Consider the following 24,698-nt stretch of genomic DNA (forward strand, 5'->3'; position numbering starts at 1 on the left):
CTCGTGTATTATGTAAGTGTATGGGTATGGCGGAAAGGAAGCTGAGCATGTCGCAGCACTCGTAGGTCGTATGCCTGGCCGTCACGCGTGGGTGCGAGTGTTGTGTGGACGATCATAGTATGCCGGAGTCTTTTAGCGCGTTTTGCAGTATTGTTTCCTTGACGGCGGCGAAGACGAGTCGGATATTGGACGTATCGGTGGCTTGTGTGAGACTAGCGAGGTTAGTATGCGTGGGCTGGCTTGAGGAGAGGGCTTTTTTTACTGAGGGTATAGGTTCAAGTGAGCTCGGTTGACTTGGTTGAACCTCCACAACAGATACTTGGCCGCACGATTGACATCATTGCCGCCAGAGTAATCTGGAAAGTAATTGCCGAGTGGTGATCGTGCGAGTTTTGCCTTGAACAGATCGACCTTGTTGAGGAACAGGATAATACTCGTTCTCATGAACCACCGGCTATTGACTACCGAGTCGAAGAGCACCAAGCTTTCCATCATCCGGTTCTAGGGGCGCGAGTCAGTAATGGGCAAAATACTCCACTTGGTTACATACTTGTGAGCTTTCTTCTAACAGCACTTGATCGTATTCGCTCAATGCCACGCAGAAGATGATTGATGTGACGTTTTCGAAACAGTGTATCCATTTCTTGCGCTCACTCCGTTGACCCCCTACGTCGAACATGCTGTTTCATGTTAGCCTGAACACCAGAATATGGTTTGAAGGGGCGCACGTACTGTATGCTGAGCTGGCCCATCGTGAATCTTGTCTCGTAGATACCGGTGGTCTTGGTACGCGCTCGTAGGACGTCGGATTCGATGGGCACGTAGTTGGGGTCGGATATTCGTTCTACCTCGTCGAAAAAGCTGAAAGGGTCAGTGTGGTTGATGGAGAGGGATGCGCAAACCTACTATGGGGCGGAATCCATCAGGTAGAACTCGCTCGAGTGCTCGAGGACCTTGCCAACACATGGATCGCTCCACATGGATGTGATAGCTTGGCCTACCCGTACATCGAGGGGCTTCTCGGGATCAGGATCGACTGTATACTCGAGCAGGTAGTCGCAGAGCTCGGCATTGCCTGGCTTCTCGGGGGTAACGTCGAATTGTCGCATGGCGCCAATGAGGGCTTTTGCGCAGTCGATGACGTTTTTGTATATAGTCAGGCGGTACATGGCGAGCTCATCCTGCGTGTAGCCGTTCTGATGTATGATCTTCATCTGCTTGACTATGGTCGACTTTCCGCTTTCTCCGGAGCCTGCAGGGCGTGTTAGCAAATGTAGCGGCTGCCAGGCTGGAGCTACTCACCCAGCAGCAGGATCTTGCACTCCCGCCGTAACCGTCGCGAGTCCTCTTCGAGCTTGCGGTCAATGGCCTGGCTGCGCTTCTTCTGCTCGACATCGTCATTGTTGGTGCTCATGCAGATGCCCATAATGCCGGCGTGTGGTGCGGCTCGCGGCCGCGGGCGCTGGGGGGGAGTCGGGCGCGGGATAATGATGGAGCACTAGGCTCAGCGCGTCGCAGAAACGTCGTCGTCGAATACAGGCGGCGATGCGAAAGAGCGTGTGGTCCGGATGGCGGCGTGACGGTTGGCGCGTTGCTGGAGCTGTGGTGACGCTTCCGTCGGCTTAATCCGACACGCAGCTCCCGTCAAAGGGGGCCTCGCAACGTGGGCGGGCGCGGCAGCGAGGTCGCCAGCGTGGATGGCAGCAGCGATGGAAGCGGGGTCGGGCTGAAGCACAGGGACGGACGGGGGTTTGGTATGCGACGGTGGTGGTGTTGTTGTATGGACGGTAGGGTCGTCTTGGTGAGCTAGATCCGAGACTCCAGGGCTGCCTGTGGCTCGTGCGGAGGTGCCTTCCCCAGTAATTTGATGAGGAAGGCGCGGGATCTGGAGAAGGCGCAATCACCACTTTCACGGCGTCGGCGTCGTCACAGGAAGCGTCGTTTGCAGCGGAGTGCCGGGCGAGTGCGTCGGGCAGATGCGCTGGCTCGTCTGCTCACAGTGCGAGGCGTGGATTACGAGAGGGTGATGAAGGCGATGATGGCAGGCGCGATGCTGCTAAGCCTCATTCAATCGTGGATGCTAGAGCAGCGATCAGGGTAAATGGCACGAGCCAAGCTGCGGAATAAGGCGCGCTGAAGCGAGCGCAGAAGGGCAAAGTGCTGGCGGATACTGGCAGTGGAGATGCGATGCAATGCAATGGGAGGTGGTGGTGCCCCAACGACGCTCGAGGCCATGTACGACGCCGTGGCTGCCATGGCTCGTGGCTGTCATATCCGAAAGGCATCTATCTCGGCTTACCACCCGCGGCTTTCCAACACGCAGTCCACCACGGCCCCTTGATACAACGGCCCCTGCACTACGCGCTGCAGCTGTGCCTCCAGACTTCTATATACAGGACCTGCAGTCTGCAGCTTCGCTCCTCTGCTCTGTGTTGGCTTCACAATGCGACCGCGAGGAACGGCTCAGCCCCCAAGTCTCAATCTGGAACGCCTCCACGATAGAGTTTACCTCGTCGCCCAGCCAGCGCCAACACCATGCAACTGCGTGGGACTGACATGCAACGGCGTTTCCGAGGTAGCCATGTCCTCGGGGCTGCCCTCTCCAATGTAAAGTGAGTCTAATTTAAGTCTGGCACGAATACAATTGCCTCTTGGTCCCCTGACTGAAGATGAATGCGAGCCTCTCGTCAGACTGCCCTGCCTCTCCATCAATATTGGCTAGCTGCAAGCGAGGCTAGCTGGAGGCTGACCAAATACATCTGTCGGGCCCAATTCCCCACCTTTGGCGACTACGGACATGTTTTGGTCGATGTCGTGCATTATCAGGACATCCGCTCGGGTGGGTTACAACAGAAAAGAGTTGACGGGGCCACATGTCAGCAATCGCGTGCATGTTTCAGAGCGCTACCATGTTCCGTGATAGCCGCAGCATACCATTCACACGCTTTCGGAGCGAGCCGCAAACGAAGCATTACGCAACGTCATATCAGGGATGCCACGAGGGCTGGTAATCGGCCCTTGAAGTCAGGTACCGTTCACGCGTCGTTGATATTCTCGCCGCTAAGCTTGAAGACGACGACAGGGTTGGATCCAGATAAGACAAGGCGGTACTAGAGGTCATATATATAGGCATGCGGATGTGTTCTAGGTATACCTTCTTCATACGTCAATATTGCAGGTGTATTCGTGCCGTCAGCAAAGTCAAGGTTGTCAACGCAAGGACAGGCTGGGACAGGTTATACAACCAAGGCAAGTCAAGCTGCCCAGGCATGTTGGTCGTTAAAAGAGCAAGTGTGGCTGCATGCCAGCTGCAAAGTCACCGTTCGGGGTGGGCGACTGATGTGCACGGACCAGACACGTGAATAGAGGGGAAGGCTGCGAGTGAATGCGGAAAGAGCTTCGAGGTCGCAGTGGGGTACAGTGACAGGACAGGATGCATTGCTGTGACGGCCTTTTGCACCGCCAGTAAAAGCGCAGGAAATGGCTGCGCTGGGTGTAATGCACGGGCTGTAATGGAAATTTCAAAATCCATCGTGACGTCACCAGAACAGGCCGAAACCTGTGTGAGCGACACTTCCGTGCCCGGGCCATGTGCATGCGTCCCTCCATCGCATTTGGTGCCTGCCCCTCGATTGTCTTCTTACCTTCACCTCTTCCTTTCCGCACTGATCTGCATTCTCGCCACGCCCTCGAGCCTCATCCTTGTGTAGCACATAGCTGAGGTCATCCCGTCGGTGCCTCGATTGTCTTCTCGCCGACCCGCTTACTGCCAACGTTGAACAGTCAAAGCGGCAGCCAAAGCATCCCAACGTGTCCAGCCGCCGACGTTCGCGACACCTCTGGTGCAAATTCTGAAGACGACAAGAAAGATTCCTCGGAGCTGTGTCGCGCAAGCCCTTGATTGCCGGACCTAGCCACCGAGCCCAATAAAACCTGCCCTGATCTAGCAGCGTCAACGTGCGACTAGAGAGCCCCGACGTATTCGCGAATACCCCACGACGTCCTACTCGCCCTCTTCCACCACCACAACCCCCAATTTTCGCCCAAGATCGTTTTTCGCGCCTGTCGCAGCATCATAACCACCAATAATCATCATGGCGGAATTCGTACGCGCCCAGATTTTCGGCACCACTTTCGAGATTACCAGCAGGTGCGGGCATACCCCACATTACGTCTTCTGGCATAACTGACATCGACAAGGTACACCGACCTGCAGCCCGTGGGTATGGGCGCTTTTGGTCTCGTCTGGTACGACTCCCGCAACCCTAGACACGAATTGAATGTTGACTCGGCCACAGTTCAGCCAAGGACCAGCTTACTAGCCAGGCCGTGGCTATCAAGAAGATCATGAAGCCCTTCAGCACCCCAGTCCTGTCAAAGCGGACATACCGAGAGTTGAAGCTCCTGAAGCATCTTCGACACGAGAATGTGGGCAATGCAACTGCCGTTCCCCAGCGAAAATTCTAACATAAACCAGATTATCAGCCTGAGCGACATCTTCATCTCTCCCCTCGAAGACATGTAGGCAGCCACATTACCACCGACCCAAGCAAACACTAATTCGCCCAGCTACTTCGTCACCGAGCTCCTCGGAACCGATCTACACCGCCTGCTCACCTCCAGACCGCTGGAGAAGCAGTTCATTCAATACTTCCTCTACCAGATTTTGGTGTGTGGCAAAACCTCCAGATAACCAAGAAAATGTGCTGACTTCCAAAGCGTGGCCTGAAATATGTCCACTCCGCTGGTGTTGTGCACCGCGACTTGAAGCCCAGCAACATCCTCGTCAACGAGAACTGCGATCTCAAGATTTGCGACTTCGGTCTCGCCCGTATACAGGATCCCCAGATGACGGGTTACGTATCTACCCGATACTACCGAGCCCCTGAGATCATGCTCACATGGCAAAAGTACGATGTTGAGGTTGATATCTGGAGTGCAGGATGCATTTTCGCCGAGATGCTTGAGGGCAAGCCGCTCTTCCCTGGAAAGGACCACGTGAACCAGTTCTCCATCATTACCGAACTTCTCGGTACACCCCCCGATGATGTTATCCAGACCATCTGCAGTGAGAACGTAAGTAGGACGATGCAGACTCAGGAGCAACTCGCTAACTTTATCAGACACTGCGATTCGTCCAGTCACTTCCCAAGCGCGAGCGACAACCCTTGTCCAACAAGTTCAAGAACGCCGAGCCTCAGGCCGTCGATCTCCTAGAGAACATGCTGGTCTTCGACCCTAAGAAGCGTGTACGAGCGGAGCAGGCTCTCGCTCACCCATACCTCGCCCCATACCACGACCCCACTGATGAGCCGATTGCGGAGGAGAAGTTTGACTGGTCGTTCAACGATGCAGACCTGCCCGTTGACACGTGGAAAATTATGATGTACGTCTGGCCGAAGAATGTCACATACACGAACTAACACACTACAGGTACTCTGAGATTCTGGACTACCACAACGTTGATGCGGCGGCACAGGAGCAAGAGAACAACGGCAGCTAATTACAAATAATGTCTACCAATCTCGAGCTAGAACCATTTGCAGTCTCTAAGACAACGAATCATGCAGTTGCCGAGGCTTGACGTATCATCTGCCTGGCGCAGGCGGAGTTGGCTGTTCCCAATGATTCCCGGGGTCTCGTCTTGTGGACCTATGTGACATGAAGGTGCGCGGTAGATGGGGCATGGATTTGTTATTGTCATTGGAATGACCATTGCGGGTACACGAAAGGAATGTTCATGACGGAAGTGAAGGCTTTGGTCCACCTAGGTAGGAATGTGAAATCATATTATCAAACATACGTTACTCGTCGCTTTGCACAAGATGACTGGGTGACTGTTTTGTGCGCTGAGATGAGTGGTGCAATCTGTTAGTGAGAAGCAAAAGATGACAAGACCCAATACAAAGACTGTGTATCCATGATGTGCGGTGCACAAAAATGAGACTAAGGAAGAGGCTCCTTCAGAGGTACCCTGGCACTGGTGTCCGTGAGATCTCGGGCGTGATCACTAACATGGGAACGGGTGGAGATCGCCGAGGCTTCGGGCTAGCGCTGTAGGGCTGACTGAGGGACTGCCGTTTCGTCACCGCTTTGAGCGCGTCCGCAACGATTCAAGGACGCGAGCCTGGTCCCTATGGCCCTACAACCCTCCTCTCTATATCTTTTGAGTACTATGCGATAGTATCTAGATCGCACGATAATGGCGACTCTCAATCCACTCGTCTGCGTCGTCGACTTCCACCATGCGCGGTAAGCTTCTCCTTACAAGTAGAGTTGCAACCACAGACCGAGACGGCCAGGTAATGGCTAACAACCACATGCAGGGGTCCAGAAGTGGAAACATGGCTGGGTGCAGAAGAAGGAACCGACCCAGCAGCGGACAATGACTGGTCGTTGCTGCCATTCATGGCCTTGAGTGACGGTGCGCATGCCTCTGCAGAAGACTACTCCTACTTTACCCTCCGCCGCGCGCAAACCTCGACTGAACCCGCGACATCACTCTTCGGTATATCGTGTACGCGACAACTCGATGCGAGCAAGCTTATCGATCGGCCGGCTGAGGTTACCAGGAGCACGGTGCAGAAGGCTGTCGTTGTCATCAGCGATAGTCCACAACATTTTGGGGCTATCAAGGCGCAATTAAGTGTTGTCACACAGCTATGGTTTAACCAGAGGTAGGTTGGGTCTCCATGATAGATTTGGCATACAACGTGGAGCTGACGCGTCCGTAGAGACTTTACGGATATTGAGATATTGGAACGCTTCACGGAAAGTCTTCCACAGCTGCTAAAGAACCAGGAGGGACAGCAAGATCATTATTTCGGTATCTCTCTTCGCGAATTCATACATGAGTTCAAATGGCAGACTTTGGTTCTTTTCAAATGCGCCTTGCTTCAACCAAAGGTACGTCTTAGTCTATCCGAGCTAGCACGTTCAGTCGCCGTTTACAGAATGTCTTACAACCATAGGTTCTCTTCTTCGGCTCCCATTGCGAACGATTGTGCATGATGCAGTTTGCTCTTATTTCACTGATACCCGGCCTGATACGCCACCTACAAGATGCTGCAGATCCCAAGTTCAATTCTTGTGAGGAGAAGTGTGTCATGCCCACTTCACTCAAGACGTCTGAGCGTGCTTCCTGTTAGTCCTTGCCCTCGTTACTACGCTCAGATATACTAACTAGACTTAGTACTAGCATACATGGGCCTCCCGTTGCAGCTATTCGGTACAGGCTCTCTATTCGGACCATACACCCCACTTCAGCAACTCGACATACTCGCAGATCAAGACACGAAATCCTACATTGTCGGCTCTACAAATTCGCTGTTACTTCAGCAAAGAGATCGATACAGCGATATCCTTATCAACCTCGACGACCATACCGTAAACATTACCTCAGCCGCGCTGCGAAATGCATCGATCCTGTCGACACCGGACCGGAGATGGATCGACTTCTTGACACAGACGATCAACGATACATGGGATGAAAATGATCCAGCACGACCGAAGGACCATGGATACGCCGGCAGCGAAGAGTTCATCCGTATGCAATTCGAAGAGTACCTTCTCGCTATGCTCAGCTCGGTGAAGTACAAAATATACATGGAGAAGAATGCACACAAAGAGAAGTTGATCACAGAAGTTGAAGGTGACCCGGCGAGCGAGTTCTCAAATGAATGGGTACATGCCTGGATGCAGACTGAGAACTTTCGCATCTGGAATAAATTTACAGATTCACACCTCTTCGATATCGTCGATCCGAAACACCCTTGCTCTGGTGGCCTATCGATGGAAGACGTCCAACGCCGATTGGCACAGTACGTCCCCTCCTTCTTTTAGCAACCCCGTCAGCCCGACTAAACCTCACCCTTAGTCTGTTTTCCAGCCCAACCTTCCAAGCCGTGTCTCTCGGCGTATGTGTGCTGATGTTCGCGTGGCGATTAGGCAGGTAGCAGAAATGCATCTTGACGAGCGACTGGAGAAATCAAGAGAAGTCTTGGGTAAACAGATTGCAGTAGGCCAACAAAAGGTCAGCTCTGCGTACAACCGCTTGTGGGCAGAAATGGAAGCTATGCGTGAGGCGCAGAGGAAGAGAGCCGAAGAAGCTCGACTACAGGCTGAGAAGGAAGGAAGGCCGGTCGATGACGGGAAGAAGTGTAAGTCAAACATGCTGCTTTTGTGAAGAGGCCAATGCTAAGATTTGACCAGGGAAAGCACCTCAAGCCCCTGATCTCTCGAACGCGAAGGCAAGCGCGGGTGCGTACTTTTCCAGCTGGGGCACCTGGGCAAGCGAGAAGAGGAAAGGATGGGGGACAAAGACACCAGTATCCTCGCCTCCACCGAGTGATCTCAAGAGGGCGGAGGACTTCAAACGAGAGAAGGACGCGACAATTGGTGATACTCCGGCAAGCCCACCACCTGCAGACGTAAAGAGACGAAGCTTGTTTTTCGACGCAGACGCAGAGAAGACCAAGGACAGTGTTGAAAAGGATTGATGCATGGGCATGTAGACTACTGGCATGATTGCAGTTCAGCAGAGAGTGTAAACTGCTACAACGATCTATAGCATTTGTTCGGAAGAAGTAAATATGTGGTATTCAAATAGTCCTCACGTAGTGGTGGGTGCGATGTGCATCTTCTTGCTAACAGTCACCGTTTCAATCTTGGCCACTTAGCGTTCCCTAGATTGCCAAGGTGTTGTCAAGTTAACAGAATAGATCTGCGTGCACCGTGCCTGCCCAACATTGTCAGAGAAGGTGGGTTTGCCTCTAGCGTCTTGGACTTTTTGTGTCTCTGCAAATGTCTGGTTGTCACCATTCTTCCTTCTTCCCATCTCTTAAACATTCCTTCTTCGGTCTCAATTACTCGAGTCGCAGTAGAAGCAACGGTCGGGTACACCCGATTACCATAATTCATGCCAAGGGCTTCTGATCTGTTCCGACGGCATTTAACAATAGTTCTGATGGTGATCCTTTCGAACGCAGAGGCAAACATATGGATAAGAGCTTTGGAAATCACTGTATCCATCGATACAGGACGACACATGTAGAAAGCGATGACTTCTTCGTCGAGACTGATGTAATGATGGTTCCTGTTCCTGTCGATTTCTGGTCGCTTTCTTCTACGGCGGCTCCTTCTCACACTTCTCTTTCATCATGTCTCATGCTACAGTTGCAGTATCTAGAGCAATATTTGGTCTACGTTCGCAGATCTCAGCTCTACTTGGACGTGTAATGGATTATGTGGGCTTTCCATGGAGAAGTTCCCCTCATCTACATTGTCTTGCATGATTGGCCTTAACAAGGTGTTCGATGAGAACTTGCGGTATATGCGCTTGCTCCGTAGCTACCCTTCGTTCTCACAGATGCTACTGATCAATTTCAGGCTCGAGACAGATTTCTGAAAGCACCTGACATTCTTGACGCAATCTGATCCTGCCGCACCCATGTCCAGTTGGCACAAGAACTTGTACACCCCTTGTCTCGGCTGTCTACAGTTTGTATTCATGACGCTGATGTTCGAGCAGATTCGAAGGTACACTCAAACTCGAACACTTACCAACACTTTTGGTGGGTTTTTTTTTGATGTTCTCGCCTGGCCCACTGACGTATCTATTCTCTCGTTCACCGTGAAGCCGAACCCGCCGTCTCAGCTGTCCGTACCACCGCACTCTGCTCCTCACCACACGTCTCTTGTTTTGGTAAACACCACTCACGTTCACTTTCATCAACAAAGCTGCCTGAATCACTACACCGACGCGTCTCAGGCCCAAGCTTAAGCTAGATAATCTTCTCATAAAGAGGCTTGCCCTCACATTCACCTCTACCTCAACACCTACCTTTCCTTCAATCTCTCCTTTGATCAAGACTTTGTTTTGACAGCCGCACCTTCTCTTGATACTTCAAATTCCTTAAGAGCACTCATTACATCATGTCTGATCCCCCCAAGTCTCTGTTCGGCGACGGCGGCAAGATCATTGTGCCCATGCCGAAGGGCAAAGCGAGTGTCACGAGCGAGCCAGCTATCACGGGAGTCAACACCGAGAAGAGGTTTACCTTGAGTCAGCCAGATGACAAGGATGTCAAAGACGCCGCCGCGGCTGCCAACGCTGCCAAACTTGAGGGCAAGTTCGCTTCTATCGGTCTTCTGATCATACTAACGGCCTCAGAACTTGTAGGACAGATCGTCCAGAACCTTGGAAGCCGCGGATATACCCTCCACAGTAAGGCTTGTTTCACTCTAAACACTTTAATTCCGTCTAATACGTACAGGCATTGGCCCCAATCCGTGCTACCAGCCTGCTCCCAAGGTTTTCCGATCCCACAGTGACAAGCCTCGCAACGCTACCAGCGTAAGTGTATTTGTATATTTCCTTTTCTGCTTCTTCTTCTCTTTTGTGTCCTTCTTTCTTTCTCTTCCTTCCGGATTCGAGGTTGGTAAATTTAATTCGACCATAGTGCTTCACGTTTCTGCCCAACGAGGTTGTTGGCGAGATCGGCAGTGAACTAAATGTCCGCGATCTGAACAGCATGCGCCTAGCAAGCATGCGACTCAACTATGCTGTCAACTTCCAGTACGGTAAGAAGATCATGGTGACAGAAAACGTTACCATCTTTCCTACCTTCTCAAGCATTGCTTCATTCTTGGTTGGTCTTGGTTTGGATGACGCATATTCTGCTACTGTGCGCACCATCACTTTGGTCGGAGAAGCACCCAAGACGCCGGAGTTGAGCTACGACATATCATGGATTAACCTGCTGCGCGCCCACCCGGATCCGAATCGCCAGATCGTACCTCTTACGCGCCTGAACCGCTCGACTCTGAACTCAAGCGAGTATATCAAGGCTCAGAAGGTCCGTGACACCGATCGACGCATCGTCTTGTCTGTCAACGACAAGCACGAAGAGTGGGACTACATCAACAAAGACTTCTGTTACACTGGCGGCTACCGTACGATGCTCAGTAAGTCTCACGGCAGTCAACACTTTGCGAAGTACTCCCAGTACGTCTAAGATCAACAAGAACTGACTTTTGCTCAGGCATTATGCTCTCCAAGCTCCCTAATCTGAAGACCATCACCACCCGCAAGCTCCACGTAGGCGAGCACATTCCTGGTTGGGAGGGACCCGAGGCCTTGAAGCACCTGTCCTACTATCGCCCTGATCTCCCAATCAACAAGGTCTACTATGGCGACTGGCAGTACGATACCGTCCACAAGCGCATCACCATGTACACCGATGAGTACGGCGAGTACATCGAGGAGGCTAACGCTGGTCCCCAAGCTGGTTTCAAGGAAGATGTACTTGCCGCTATGGAGATGTCTGGTACCTCGGCTATGCTTGCATAGAAGAACTGGTTTGAGATGTTCGGACATCATGGTTTGACTTCTTGATTTACTGGTTTGAGATGGACTGATATGAGAGTCATCGATTGACCGATACCGACTGGATTGAGAAGGAATGATCTGAGATCTACCGGTTGATATGCACTGGTCTGAAGGAATCTGGTTTGAAATGATAGGGAAATGACTGCTACATTCCACAAGATAGCTAGTCTCGACTACAGAATATGACTGCATTTGCCTAAAACTTGAAAGCGTATATGTGGTGACTGCCCTTCCTACATCATACCAAATCCTATCATCTATTACCCAAAGCAAAGGCTTCCCAGTTCCTTCCCAACTTCGTCACACCCTCCTCCAAACCCCATCCTTTGATTCCACATATTCTACGTATGATATCCTCCAACCTTTTATCCATCTCCTCGCCTGCAGTGTGCAAATCGCTCTCCACGAGTAACATATCATCTGGAACAGTCTTTATGATATCCTGGAAAGCCTGTGGCGTATCTTCCTCGTCCATCGCATCAGACAGGTTAATCGCCGTGCTGAACGACGCGAAGATCTTGGCAGGGATCTCAGGACGAAGGTATTGCGCGAAGTTGGAGGGTGAACCGGAGTAAGAATGGAGGCATATACGTGGTGGATAGGATTTCGGACCGCTGTTTTCTTCGCCAGTGCCCTCATTCCGCGTCTCATCAGCAGACAACGCGGCTTCAGCAGCAGGGTGATCCTGACCCCTCTTCTTTCTCTCCCGTTTACTCAAAACTTGTTTCTCGCATCCCTTCCACGTTTCGCTCAGTACCTCTAGAACAAGACCATGCGCTTGTACACCATGTACACTAACTGCTCTGCCCATCTCCGCAGCAAGATCCAATTGGAGTTTAAAGATCTTCTTTTGATGCGAAGGACTACATCGGAAGGGTGTTAGGCGCCGACCTTCGCGACCACCTGGCGTAAGGTTGTTGTTGCGCTTCGACCATAGATCTGGATTGCCGGTCCAGGACTCAGGAATTCTGAAGGACCGATCGAGACCGATTTCACCTATCAGCGCAAATGGATGTTGTTGCAGATGTTTTCTTGTAAGTTCCAGGAATGCGGAGAAGGAGGTTGGATCTGGTAATGAAGCGTATATCTGGAGATCTTCTTCGCTGGGGTCGGAGCGGAAGGGTTGGAGGACGGATTGATAGTGGGACATCTTTGCTTGACCGGTGAGAGGACCTTGGTCTTGCAATTCGTTATTCCCATTCGCTCCGGAATCTGAGTTGGGAGATATGTACATCTGGTATGAGAACCATGGGTGCCAGCCGAAACAAGGGACTATGCATTCTTCTTTTGTCCATTGAGACGGGTCCGAAGATCTGATGCTGTGCTTGTTCGCTGCCGATAAAACAAGGTCCTGGTCTTCGGATCTGGTTGCCATTACGGTGAGGACGCGTGCTTTCATGTTTTGGATGGTTTCGATGCTGGACATGGTGTCTGTTGGATGACAGTGTGCATCGTAGACTCCGAGGTGCCATGGAAAGGACTCATCTCTGCTCTTGTCCGACGCCATTGTGTTCAGCGAGAGGAAGCAAGATTTTTCTTTTTTAACGTGGAACTACAGTCTCCAGGATTGCGAACAGGTCACCGAGACGTTCTGTTGTCCAAAGCAAATCTACACTATGACGTACATGCAAGGCTGGTCGGCTGGACCCTGTCCAGGTATCATTGCCCCACGACATGAACCCCACCATGTACGCATCTCAAACTTCCGGCGGCTTTACATGGTCGTAACCACCGCTAGTATAATGTCTTACAGCGCTTGATATCCAGGTCTGTCAGTCTCCGAGTAGTCTCCAGCCTAGCCTTTTCCAGAACCTTGGATTCTACCAGCTCCTGTGCGATATGTGACATCCTACCATTTGCTTCTTACGGACACACACGCATTCCTACACGCGTGATACAAAAGGCTGCCCTTTCAGCTCCACCAGGCAGGCAAGTAGACGAAAGATATACCCCTTCTACGAAGCATGTCAGCTTGATAGTAAGCGCCACATTCCGCCCTGCTCCAACATACGGTACTTTTGCGCGAATCGCAATCTAGGGCTGTCGGGCGCCCCGTGCGGATAATAAACGATCTGGGACCAGGTGCCTGCATTGGCTTACATTCCACGGAAAGCCACGAGTCAAAGATCGCTGCTCGTGGTCTTTTTGCAAGGCGCCCTTTTAAGGACCGAGGATGTACCTTCTCCGCATAAGCTAGCCCCTCACCAAGTAAGACCGTTTGCTAGAGAGCTACCTGGGTAAGATAAGTACATGTACCGCTACTCGAATTCATTCACTTTTTGCATCTTACTGATTCTTCTGTCACCACCTGCGTCGAGTGTTTTCCCAATATAAAATACTCGGGTCCCTCACTTACACCAGAAACCGATAAAAAATAACTTTGACCACCTTCACACTAAGCATCTATAGCTACCCCACCACTTCGACCAAAATGCCCGGTCGCCTCCAAAACAAGATTGCCGTTATAACGGGTGCTTCGTCCGGTATAGGCCGCGCAACAGCCCTAGCTTTCGCTTCAGAAGGCGCCTCACTAGTCTGCTCCGACCTCCACGAAACCGCTCGTCAAGAGTATGCTACAGACACTTCCCCTTTAACCACCGTCCAAGCCGTTCAGAACCTTGGTGCCAAAGCCATTTTTGTCAAATGCAACACCACCTCCTCCACCGAAGTCGAAGCCTTGATCCAAGCCACAGTGAAAGAGTACGGTAGGATCGACATCATGGTAAACAATGCGGGTATTGCTATGGAAGCGGGTGAGCACGGGAGCAGACCCATTTGGGACTACGAGGGAAATGCTTTTGACAAGACGGTTGACGTGAATGTTAAAGGTGTTTTTTGGGGGACCAAGTATGCGAGCAAGCAGATGGTGGGGCAGGAACCAGGGGCTGGGGGTGATAGAGGGTGGATTATCAATCTGAGTAGTGTTTATGGGATGAGGGGTTCGATAGGTATCTGTAAGTTGCGTTGTTTTTCTTTCCTTGCATGTTTGTTTTTAAGTTTTATGTGGTGGGGGAGTGGTGGGTCCTGGGATGAGGCGTTGTTGCATCACCGACAAGAGAAGGAGGGTCACTAACGATAATGGCAGCTGGTTACGTGACATCTAAACACGCTGTCCTCGGTCTGACAAAAGCCGCCGCACAAGACTGTGCGCCATACCGCGTCCATGTCAACGCTCTTTGCCCCGGGTTTACAGCTACAGCCTTCATCTCGGGGTTGCTCACGCCTGAAGCAGCAGAGCGGAAGAAGATTGTAGAACAACGACATCCGTTTGGAGGATTAGGCACGCCCCAAGATATTGCCAAAGCGGCGGTGTTTCTGGCTAGTGATGATGCCGCGTGGGTCACTGGTATAGGACTGCCGGTCGATGGTGGGTTTAGTTCTATGTGAGGGGCTTGGAACTGGGGAGCGTTCGGAGGACTGGCTGCTGGGATACGAAACGGGAAACCTGGTGCATGGTGTCCAGAATAATACTTAGCTAAAGCTGACAGTAAAGATATACACAAAATCTTACATCGAGAACCTACGAAGAAACTCACAGTATATATTTCCGGAATACAATTTGATAGTAACGAGCTTCTTGGTAGTTAGGAGTGTTTGACCTGTTTCATTGTTTTAGGGGGTTTTATACTAATCTCTCTCTGTACTATGCTATGTCTCTAGGCCGTCCAGTATCCCAAAAAAGCACCCTATATACACCTACTCAATCTGGCCAATGGAGAAACCGTAACGTAGGAGAGAAAATCGCCGATGCGGGAAATGCAGGACTAGGAAACCCAAACGCCATAGCTATGCTAGCTTTCAAGAGTAAAAAGACCTAATAGAAGGAGTACGAGAACGGAGTCGACTAGGAAAACGGAGAGAGTGCGAACGTATAGGGTATCGCCGCCGGGGAGACAAGGCCGACATACGCAAGAGGTCGTCATGCTCTTTGGTACTAAGGCAAACGCGGATCAGTCAAGCTGGATGGTTGGAATGTAGTGCGAGGATACGGATGGCATGGTACAAGGGCCGAGGGAATGTAGGAGAATGTATGGAGGTGTGTGAGGTACTACCTCGCTACACGGTGGATCAACCTGTGGATGTTAGTGAGTAATGATGACATGGGAGGCTGTGGGAGCTCACCTCAGAGTACTGATAGCAAAAGTAGCAATCCAGGCAAGCAGCGCAATCAGCAGAGTCGCTGTCAAGCCCTTCTGTCTCTCACAAATGCTCTGTCTGTATGGACAGGCATTTGTCCTGTCTGATTCAACGCATGCCCACTTGTCGTCTGTCAGAGCCTGGAAAGCCAGACTAAGGTTGGCAGACTCGAAGACGATGAAGGCTAGGTCTAGGAAGATGAGTGACATTTTGGCGTTGTGCGACCGCAGACCGAGAGGCTTTGACGTGTATTCATCATAGGTGATGTAGATGGTGTATAGGACGGCTACAATATCAACGAGTATGGCCATCCAGGTCGACGAATTATTGTTGCAGCCGTTGTTATCGGAGTGACGGTAGATGGAGCACGCGAGGGAGAGGGCAAGGATGGAGAAGACAAGGATCAAGCAGCGGGAGAGGGCGGGGACCATGGGGTGGTTCATGACGGTGTTGTGGAAGCGCATCAGGCGGCGCTTTCTCTTCTCCGAGGTGAAGAGCCAGAAGCCCTTGATGTGCTCGTCGCCATGGTCCTTGTCGATGGGCTCCCACTTCTGCTCGAGGTCGGGCATGTTGTCCTTGAGCCAGTCATCATCTACAATCTGGCCGCGCGAGGATATGGGGCGGTCGAGGTTGGACGCCTGGGTGAATTGCTTCCACTTGGGGGCACTATCGCTGACAGGCGTCGACAGGGTCACGGGGGCGCCCTCGCGAGCGTGGTCGAACTTGCGACCCGGGACACTAGACTTTGGGGTCGGGCAGAAGTTGTGGTTGGCATGGCGGACACTGGTGGGTGTTCGTGGTAGGAGGAAGCTGGTAGCATCGACATTGTCCTCTTCGTCGGCCGACTGGACCCAGGGCGGCAGTGAGCGGACGGCGCGCTGTCTCTCCCTGTTCTCCGCGCTCGCGGTTATGCTCCGGTTAGAGGACGCCAGCGTGCGAGGGGTGCTGGAGATGGACTGCGAGTGGCTCTTGCGGACGGGGACGCCGTCCTGACTGTCCTTGGAGTTGTCCGACACGGCACTGACTCGGGACTGGGGGCGGCGCTGCGAGTTGAACGAGGAGGCGGTAGGCGGCGGAATGGGCGAGGGGAGCAGACGGTGTTGTTGAGTGGCGGTGGGGGGCGAGTTCAGAGTCGAGGCCTGGGGTGTCTGACTGCTGCGGGGGGCAGCCGCGGCTGGGGGGGGGGGGGGGCCAGCTGTCGTGCCAGCGGGGCCGGGGGCAATGCCATTGCTGCTACTGCCATTCGGGGCGACCATGGGCGTGCTGGTCATTCTTGTCGGGAGATGTGAGGGGCGTCCTCGTCGCACCAGCGGAGCCCTTTACCAAAACACCAAGCACCGGCGGGGCCCTTCCCCTAAACACCAAGCACCAGCCTGGGTGTCGCGCCCTAGGAGCAAGCTTCGTGGGGTTGGCAGGGAATCAGCACCGGGGGGGATTACGTGGGAGCAAAGTAGACGACGCGCGACGACACCATGTCGGGGCTAGGGTGTGTATGGGAGAGCAACAGTGCGGGATAAACAAGACAAAGCGAGCGAGCGACTGTAATCAGCAATAGTAGATGTTAGAGTTTGGTGGTGCGCCTGGGGGTAGTGGAGCGCTGAGGCCCGTGGGCAGGCCATGGGAGATTGCGAACAAGCTTGTTCGTCGATCAGGGAAACAGGGATTGCGCGCTGGCAGGCATCTTCTTAGTCCGCCGCCGTGAGGTCATGGGTCCGCCCTCGGTAGCTTGCTTGTTCGTCAATTCTCGACCACACAGCCACTGCTAGACATCCCAGCACCGCCTGCCACTTCAGCTGCACTGCCTTGGTACGCCACAGTCTCGCCCGCGTCATGTTCTACACACTCGCCCTCCGACTCTGTTAAATACCTGCGCCATTGCGCGCGCTTACCTAACCACCGACAAGACAATCCTGCCAACCCTCCCCCGCCAACCCCACGATGCGTCTTTTCCTCCTGCCCATATCCACCCGTCGCTCCCTCATCTACTGCGAGAAGCTGCACGAAAAGGCTCCCAAAGACCGCTCCTACTATGACAAGCTCACCATCAAGGCCAATGAGACTTGGGTCGCATGGGAAAAAGACGAAAAGGCCATCTGGGACTGGAAGAAGAAGGTGACCTTCTATGGCAACGAGGCCCTGAAGCGCATTCCCTACGAAGAATGGGGGCTCAAGACAATACCCGCTCTCTCTGCCAAGCGAAGACAAGACATACTGGACGGAAAGGCAAAATATGAGGTCCTGTTCCCGGGCAAGTACCTGCCGCAGGAGAGGGTATCTGGGCTGCTGGAAAAGTTGGCCAAAGAAAGGCAGAACATGCACCGGAGCAAGCTGATTTGGAGCGTCATCATCATGCCCTTCACCGCGCCCTTCATGCTGGTACCCGTCATTCCCAACCTGCCCTTCTTCTACGTCCTCTACCGAGCATGGAGTCACTGGAAAGCGCTCGGTGGCTCCAAGCACCTTGAGTTCCTCCTCAAGCACAACCTCCCCAAGCCCGCTCCATCGCCCATACTCGACCAACTCTATACCGCCGGACTCATGTACCCTACCCGCGCACTCTCTCGCGCCGCTCCCAACCCCACCGAACAACAAGCGCAGCAGGTCGCAGACGTGGTGCACCAGCAGACCAACAACGAGACCAAGGACGTTATGGTTCTCCAACGGTGGAACGGAAAACTCCTTGCTGAGCAATTCGACCTGCCCGACATGGAGGTCGAGATCGAGCGCGCCGTCTGGCAGGTCGAACAGGCAATCAAGTCAAAAGAAGAGCTGGAATCAGAAAAGCTGGAGCAGGAGAAGGCGACCGGAGGCAATGGTATGAGGGCGAAAGATGCACTGCCCGAGCATATCCTAGAGAAGATACACGAGAAGGCCGAAGATGTCGCTGAGGAGGCCAAGGAGAAGGCCAAGCAAGCGAACAAGTCATGATTCCCTTTATGTGCTGATGATGTACGATATCATGGTTGATTTCAAAATCTGTAAACATAGCATGGGCGTTGGGAGACTATGTTTGTACTATACCACTAGAAGAGTTTGCATCTGTATGATTGGATGCATTATGAAACAAGTTCGAGATATGATAAACAACCCTGTGTAGTCTTTGGTAGTGTGGCAGCTAAGGTACCTTCAGTAAATCGGCCCCTAGAAGAGACTGTGTCAGCAGATTGTCCAAGGCCCCAGGCTAGGAGCTCTCGTTCATGGAATCAGTATACTGCTAGGGAACCTTACTGTTGAAGTCACCTGTCCGCCATAGTGAGATGTAGCATTGCGATACTGGTAAGAGCGTTTCAGAACACCTCTAACACAATCATAACTCACTCTTGTCCCCCCAACAGAACTTCTCAAGCTTCTCCTTTGTCCAAGTTACTGGGCCATCACTCCCATACAAAGGATCTTTTTCCAACCACTCCACGTTTCCCACCGCCTCCGCCTTCTTCTCTTCTCCCTGCTTCCCATAACACATATCCCAACTACATCCCTTCGGGTAACTGCCAACCATCTGGAAACCACCCTCAGCATCTTCAATCAATCTGTGTCCGACACCCGCAGGCACGACAATAGCGTCTCCGGCTTTGACCTCCGTTTCAACTTTCCCAGGGTTAGATTCCCCGCCGAACAATAGTTTTGCACGGCCGTTGAATACACAGAGGACTTCATGTGTAGTGCTATGGTAGTGCGTCGTGGTGTACATTGTGTAACGCCATTGTGGAGAAAGATTGTTGGTGGAGAGATGCGACTCTAATGTGGAGGCTGAGGTTGAGGGAGGAAAAGCAGAGTGGTAGATGAAGAGGGGATGGCTATGTGGCGTTGTATTGGGGATGTGAGCGTGTGTGGGGATGTAGTGGGTGCTTAGGCGGAGGGAGGAGAGGGGAGTCAGGTTCAAAGACGGCATTTTGAAAGATGTATGAGTGGTGGGACTGATGCTTGAAATTAGGGTTTGATATAGAATGAAGCGTGTTGGTAGGAAAGCAAATCGCAAGCCCAATTATTGATATAACATAGTAGATGATGATCCTACAAAGACGTCATCGGTCTGGAAGCCTAGATAAAGGTATAAAAAACCCATTAAAAGCTACCGTAGATGATATCGTTTTCATGCCAAGAGCATGCGTATAACAGTATCGTTGAAGCCCGAGCTCTGTTGCATTGAGCATGTATACCGACTGACTAAGTTTTATCAGCATTCGCCACCCGCAATGAGAAGTCCCATCAGACCGAACGGCCGGGTGCGAAGAAGACTGATCAGAAGATCCAATCGTTAGTCACTCAATATCCTCTAGTATGTTCAAAGATGATGAGGTTAGGCTTCCAAGGTGCTATTGGGTCGCAACCGTGATAGAATGGTAATGTGCTGTACTGCAGTAGTGCAACATGCACTGGACACGTAGGTACGAGTTTGTCTTTGAGCCACCATCAGCAACATCCTGTCCATGCGCAGACAAGGGAGAATTCGGCGAGCAAATACAAAAACTCATCTCCAGCTGACAAAGATTCCGGTGACTTCGCGATGTACAGCGGCTAGTGCAAGGCAGCGTGAACCACACCCTTGCAAATGCCAAGACCTAAGCTCGGTGCTGCCTGAACAGTATGAACCAACATCGACGTGAATCCATATCAATACGCCGCCGCCTCTTTGTCCAGGCACCTTTACTTTACTCCTCTCCCTCCGTATTGTGCTTCGCGTAATTTCGAGGCGCTTATACCAAATTCCGCGGGAATCTACCGCTTGGTACCTCATAAGCCTCCCCGCCCGCTCCATAGTCAACTCCCCTCCACTTCACCGCGCCATTCACCACAACTACCTTCTGCACCCGTAGAAGTCCCTCCGCCCAAGACATCAACTGCAGTAGCGCCCAAAGCAGTTGACAAATAATCCGCCTGTCTGCGACACAGCGGTTCCGACAATAAGGTTCCTCACGCGCAAGAAGTCGCCTCCGAAAAGTGCCCCAGAGCACGCGACGACACAACACACGATGGCTTCTGGTATGCCACCCGTCCCGGCTAAGGACGATGTGAATGCAACGTAAGTTCTTTCCCTTCCTCCAGCGTGTTGTTCTGCCCAACGCTGCGAGTTGCGGGGACCTTGGTAAGCTCCGGTGACGTCGCCAAAGGCTGGTATGTAGTCCGCCGCGGTGAGCGCAGGCGAGGGCTGTCATCATAGGATGGGCAACAACAGAGCGACCCCACTCCATACGTCCTCGTAGAGCTCGACCAAAAGCTAACAGCTCACAGATGGAAGTACCTTGAAGCCGGTGTCGACAAGATTATGACCAACCTGCGCGAAGGTGTTGACATGAAGACGTACATGGGCCTCTACACCGCCATCCACAACTTCTGTACCGCCCAAAAGGCCGTGGCCGGCTCGTCGTTCCACGCCACCAATAACCGTGGAGGTGCCCATCTTCTAGGAGAAGACCTCTACCAGCACTTGATCGAATACCTGAAGGCGCATCTCGCTGAGGTGCAGGCAGCTTCACGGCAACATGTTGACGAAGCGCTTCTCCACTTCTACATCAAGGAATGGAACCGCTACACAACAGCTGGCCAGTACAACAACCATCTGTTCCGGTACTTGAACCGCCATTGGGTCAAGCGCGAGATGGACGAGGGCAAGAAACACATCTACGACATCTATACACTGCACTTAGTGCGATGGAAGGAGGACATGTTCACAGGCAGCCAGGAGAGCGTCATGCGCTCAGTACTCAAGTTGGTCGAGAAGCAGCGAAACGGCGAGACTATAGAACAGTCCCAGATTAAGTCGGTCGTTGACTCCTTCGTATCGCTGGGCCTGGATGAGGCCGATAGCTCCAAGTCGACATTGGATGTTTACAAGGAATACTTCGAGAAGCCCTTCTTGGAGGCCACCGCGCAGTACTACGACAACGAGTCCAAGCAGTTTTTGGCGGAGAACAGTGTGGTCGAATACATGAAGAAGGCAGAAATCCGTTTGGAAGAGGAAAAGGAGCGTGTGCCGCTGTACTTGCTCAATGAGATTATGTCACCTCTGATGCGGACGTGCGAGCAGTCGCTCATCACCAGCCATTCGCAAGCTCTCCGTGAGGAGTTCCAAATCCTTCTTGATCACGACAAGGAGGAGGACTTGGGCCGCATGTACAAGCTCCTCGCTCGTATTCCCGAGGGTCTTGATCCTCTGCGCCTGCGTTTCGAGAACCACGTCCGTAAGGCGGGTCTAGCTGCAGTTGACAAGATTGCGCAAGACGGAGAAAATTTGGAGCCGAAGGTATACGTCGAAGCCCTCCTTGAGGTCCACACGCAGTACCAAGCACTCGTCAACAAGGCTTTCAACGGAGAGTCGGAGTTCGTTCGCTCGTTGGATAACGCCTGCCGAGAGTTCGTCAACAGGAACAAGATCTGCAAGTCGGGCTCCAACAAGTCGCCTGAGCTTCTTGCAAAGTATACCGATACTCTGCTGAAGCGCTCCAACGCTAAGATGAGCGAAGAGGACGACATGGAGAAGCTCCTGACACAAATCATGACTGTCTTCAAATACATCGAAGACAAGGATGTATTTCAGAAGTTCTACTCACGTATGTTGGCCAAGCGTCTAGTCCAGACCACTTCCGCATCCGATGACGCCGAGACGAGCATGATTTCAAAGCTGAAGGAGGCTTGTGGTTTTGAATACACCAACAAGCTCCAGCGCATGTTCCAAGATATGCAGATCTCCAAGGACTTGAATACTGCCTTTAAGGAATGGCAGTCAAACAACTTGGACGATTCAGACCTCAAGACTAGCGTCGACGCCTCATACCACATCCTCGGTACTGGTTTCTGGCCTTTGAACCCACCCACCACACCGTTCACCCCGCCGCAACTCATCGTCCAGACCTACGACCGCTTCGCCCGCTTCTACAACCACAAGCACCAAGGTCGCAAGCTTACCTGGTTATGGCAGTTGTGCAAGGGTGAGGTCAAGGCCAACTACTGCAAGGTTGCGAACCTGAAGACATCTCCAACCTTCCAGGTCTCGACCTACCAGATGGCCATCATGTTGCTGTTTAACGATAGCGACACTGTCTCTTACGATGATATTGCCGAGTCCACCAAGTTGAACAAGGAGACTCTTGACCCTAGCTTGGGTGTCTTCATCAAGGCCAAGGTTCTCCTCGCTCAGCCTGAGGGCGCGAAGCCGGAGTCTGGTACTTCCTACAAGCTCAACACCGGCTTTAAGACCAAAAAGGTGAAGATGAATCTGAACATTGGTATCAAGTCTGAGCAGAAGGCCGAGGCCGAGGATACGCACAAGACGATTGAAGAGGACCGCAAGCTACTCATTCAGGTATGTACCCATCGCTTACGTTTTTCATTGTTAACGTCATGCTAACATCTCTGCAGTCGGCTATTGTGCGTATCATGAAGTCCCGCAAGAAGATGAAGCACCAGCAGCTGGTCTCTGAGACCATCCAGCAAATCAAGAATCGGTTTATGCCCCGTGTTCCTGATATCAAGAAGTGCATAGACATCCTGCTCGAGAAGGAGTACTTGGAGCGTCTAGAGGCAGATGAGCTCGGTTATCTAGCATAAGTGGTCGGTACGTAGCTTGCGATCCAAAGGTTAGCACATAAGGAAGGCATCTTGAGTGACGAGTAACGGGTTCTATTTCACGGGTTAGGCTTTCGTCATCATCATCACCATCATCGTCTTTTTCGATGTATCATTCGGGCGTTTCATTCATGGCAGCGGAGTTAGGTACCGCGTGGGAAAGGCGTGTGGGATGGGGCTTTCATGAGGTATTTGTTAAACGCCCAACAGACAGTGCGTTTGGTATCCCTTTCTTGAATGATAGATGGATGTGGGGTCCGGAGACAGTTCACAAAAGAAGACATGGTTTTCTTACATCACGTCGTCTGTATTTGCTTGGTGATGTATATGATACGTTAAAGCACTATCTGGAACTTTGTTTGGAGGTGATAAAGTGGGCCGATTCAGGGCCCGTCTAGCGCGATCCACCAAAACCCAGCTTCCTACCTTGTCCTCGCATTCCCCAGCTCACTTAACCAGAACACGCCACCAACTCCTGAAAATGCTGCCCGCTTTACGAAACCTAGCTCCTCAAACGCTAAATCGCAAACAAATTGCAACATCGTCAGAAATCCTAGAAGTCCTAGGGTATGAACAGCACGGTTGTGCAAGCGGTCGTCGCTGGCGACGATGCAGATAGAGAAGATATGGAATGCACGTTGAAATCGTTACAAAGAAAGAGAAAGGAGTTTGACCAGAACGTCATTCGCAATGCTACTCAGCCGCCGTGCCGGCGGCAATAGTACCTCGGGAATGCCTGAGTTTCGTCGCCATCGTCTATGCGGTCGTGACCGTTTGGCTGGCCCCCGCCTGCTGGAGGATTGTTGTCCTGGAAATGGTTTCTACCGTGTCGGTTTCTATCGTTCTGGTCATCACCTGATCCGCAAATGCTACATGCCCTTGTTGCGATGCTAGTAAACAATCAGACACTATCAGAGTTATGCAGCACGAAGGGTAAGATCTTACTAGGGGGAAGGTGGCGCCAAGTGGGATTGGTATGCAAGTTGACCATATTGCAAGCTGGGTAATGCTTGCACATAGCGAGGATCTCTTTGCGGATACCCTGACTCAAGCGAGCGCGAAGGCATGGGTACATAATCCGACCCACTTGAGTGATACTGCGGAGAAGTAGTGGAGGGACTGTAATTCCTTGGTGGATGTGGAGGTGGTGGAGGTGGTGGTGGCGGCGGTGGAGGAGCGTAATTCATGTAAGTCTGCCTATCTGAATAATAGGTTGGGCGAGGAGGTGGAGAATATGGAGGAGGTGGAGGTGGAGGTGCATAGTTTATATGCATTGGTTGATCGTATCCTCGATGTGCGGGTGCGACAACATGCGGTTCCGAGTAACTACAATCACATCAGCGTTGTGCTAGAGAACACAGCAAGGCGACGAGCCTAGCCTGCGGTACGATCAGGCTATCAGCGTACACGTACTGGCGCTTCTGCGTGTCATGCTGGTAGTAGGTTCCTCGCTGCGCGTCAAACGACCACCCCCCAGGCGTTGGTCCGTGAGGGCTTGCCATTACCGACGACAGCTTTCGAGTTGATGCAAAACATAGGTGGGGCGCACCCTGCCTAAACTACCCGTTGCGAATGAGGCTCACCTGCTGCCGACAGGTCCTTCGGT

The 24,698-nt window shown here is 52.2% G+C and overlaps 10 protein-coding genes across 10 annotated transcripts; 6 read left to right on the forward strand and 4 right to left on the reverse strand.

Moving 5' to 3' along the window:
- Window positions 1-112: 112 nt before the first annotated feature.
- Window positions 113-1,426, reverse strand: AA0111_g8447 (Guanine nucleotide-binding protein alpha-3 subunit; the record flags this gene model as incomplete). Its single annotated transcript, XM_028654895.1, has 6 exons — window positions 113-212; window positions 263-501; window positions 551-680; window positions 733-861; window positions 907-1,252; window positions 1,303-1,426. 6 exons carry the CDS (start codon window positions 1,424-1,426, stop codon window positions 113-115), a joined length of 1,068 nt encoding a protein of 355 aa, XP_028504062.1.
- A 2,668-nt stretch (window positions 1,427-4,094) lies between these two features.
- AA0111_g8448 (Mitogen-activated protein kinase) lies at window positions 4,095-5,503 on the forward strand (the record flags this gene model as incomplete). Its single annotated transcript, XM_028654896.1, has 8 exons — window positions 4,095-4,150; window positions 4,201-4,248; window positions 4,299-4,428; window positions 4,478-4,521; window positions 4,570-4,669; window positions 4,720-5,076; window positions 5,124-5,386; window positions 5,434-5,503. 8 exons carry the CDS (start codon window positions 4,095-4,097, stop codon window positions 5,501-5,503), a joined length of 1,068 nt encoding a protein of 355 aa, XP_028503980.1.
- Window positions 5,504-6,202: 699 nt separating this feature from the next.
- Window positions 6,203-8,498, forward strand: AA0111_g8449 (Late secretory pathway protein; the record flags this gene model as incomplete). Its single annotated transcript, XM_028654897.1, has 7 exons — window positions 6,203-6,252; window positions 6,327-6,677; window positions 6,735-6,906; window positions 6,972-7,143; window positions 7,193-7,820; window positions 7,948-8,159; window positions 8,212-8,498. 7 exons carry the CDS (start codon window positions 6,203-6,205, stop codon window positions 8,496-8,498), a joined length of 1,872 nt encoding a protein of 623 aa, XP_028504065.1.
- A 1,435-nt stretch (window positions 8,499-9,933) lies between these two features.
- On the forward strand, window positions 9,934-11,350 carry AA0111_g8450 (hypothetical protein; the record flags this gene model as incomplete). The annotated part of the gene is made up of 4 exons (XM_028654899.1): window positions 9,934-10,225; window positions 10,275-10,354; window positions 10,461-10,965; window positions 11,043-11,350. The coding sequence occupies 4 exons, from the start codon at window positions 9,934-9,936 to the stop codon at window positions 11,348-11,350; spliced, it is 1,185 nt and encodes a 394-aa protein (XP_028504035.1).
- A 292-nt stretch (window positions 11,351-11,642) lies between these two features.
- On the reverse strand, window positions 11,643-12,815 carry AA0111_g8451 (hypothetical protein; the record flags this gene model as incomplete). Its single annotated transcript, XM_028654900.1, has 1 exon — window positions 11,643-12,815. One exon carries the CDS (start codon window positions 12,813-12,815, stop codon window positions 11,643-11,645), a length of 1,173 nt encoding a protein of 390 aa, XP_028504034.1.
- A 1,005-nt stretch (window positions 12,816-13,820) lies between these two features.
- AA0111_g8452 (hypothetical protein) lies at window positions 13,821-14,776 on the forward strand (the record flags this gene model as incomplete). The annotated part of the gene is made up of 2 exons (XM_028654901.1): window positions 13,821-14,343; window positions 14,475-14,776. The coding sequence occupies 2 exons, from the start codon at window positions 13,821-13,823 to the stop codon at window positions 14,774-14,776; spliced, it is 825 nt and encodes a 274-aa protein (XP_028504037.1).
- Window positions 14,777-15,437: 661 nt separating this feature from the next.
- On the reverse strand, window positions 15,438-16,797 carry AA0111_g8453 (hypothetical protein; the record flags this gene model as incomplete). The annotated part of the gene is made up of 2 exons (XM_028654902.1): window positions 15,438-15,462; window positions 15,512-16,797. The coding sequence occupies 2 exons, from the start codon at window positions 16,795-16,797 to the stop codon at window positions 15,438-15,440; spliced, it is 1,311 nt and encodes a 436-aa protein (XP_028504036.1).
- Window positions 16,798-17,464: 667 nt separating this feature from the next.
- Window positions 17,465-18,454, forward strand: AA0111_g8454 (hypothetical protein; the record flags this gene model as incomplete). The annotated part of the gene is made up of 1 exon (XM_028654903.1): window positions 17,465-18,454. The coding sequence occupies one exon, from the start codon at window positions 17,465-17,467 to the stop codon at window positions 18,452-18,454; it is 990 nt and encodes a 329-aa protein (XP_028503906.1).
- Window positions 18,455-18,833: 379 nt separating this feature from the next.
- AA0111_g8455 (hypothetical protein) lies at window positions 18,834-19,418 on the reverse strand (the record flags this gene model as incomplete). The annotated part of the gene is made up of 1 exon (XM_028654904.1): window positions 18,834-19,418. One exon carries the CDS (start codon window positions 19,416-19,418, stop codon window positions 18,834-18,836), a length of 585 nt encoding a protein of 194 aa, XP_028504038.1.
- A 1,081-nt stretch (window positions 19,419-20,499) lies between these two features.
- AA0111_g8456 (Cullin-1) lies at window positions 20,500-23,074 on the forward strand (the record flags this gene model as incomplete). The annotated part of the gene is made up of 3 exons (XM_028654905.1): window positions 20,500-20,549; window positions 20,759-22,829; window positions 22,886-23,074. The coding sequence occupies 3 exons, from the start codon at window positions 20,500-20,502 to the stop codon at window positions 23,072-23,074; spliced, it is 2,310 nt and encodes a 769-aa protein (XP_028504040.1).
- Window positions 23,075-24,698: the final 1,624 nt, after the last annotated feature.

The sequence above is a fragment of the Alternaria arborescens genome (genome assembly GCF_004154835.1).
Source record: "Alternaria arborescens strain FERA 675 chromosome Unknown contig_21, whole genome shotgun sequence".
NCBI classification, from domain to species: domain Eukaryota; kingdom Fungi; phylum Ascomycota; class Dothideomycetes; order Pleosporales; family Pleosporaceae; genus Alternaria; species Alternaria arborescens.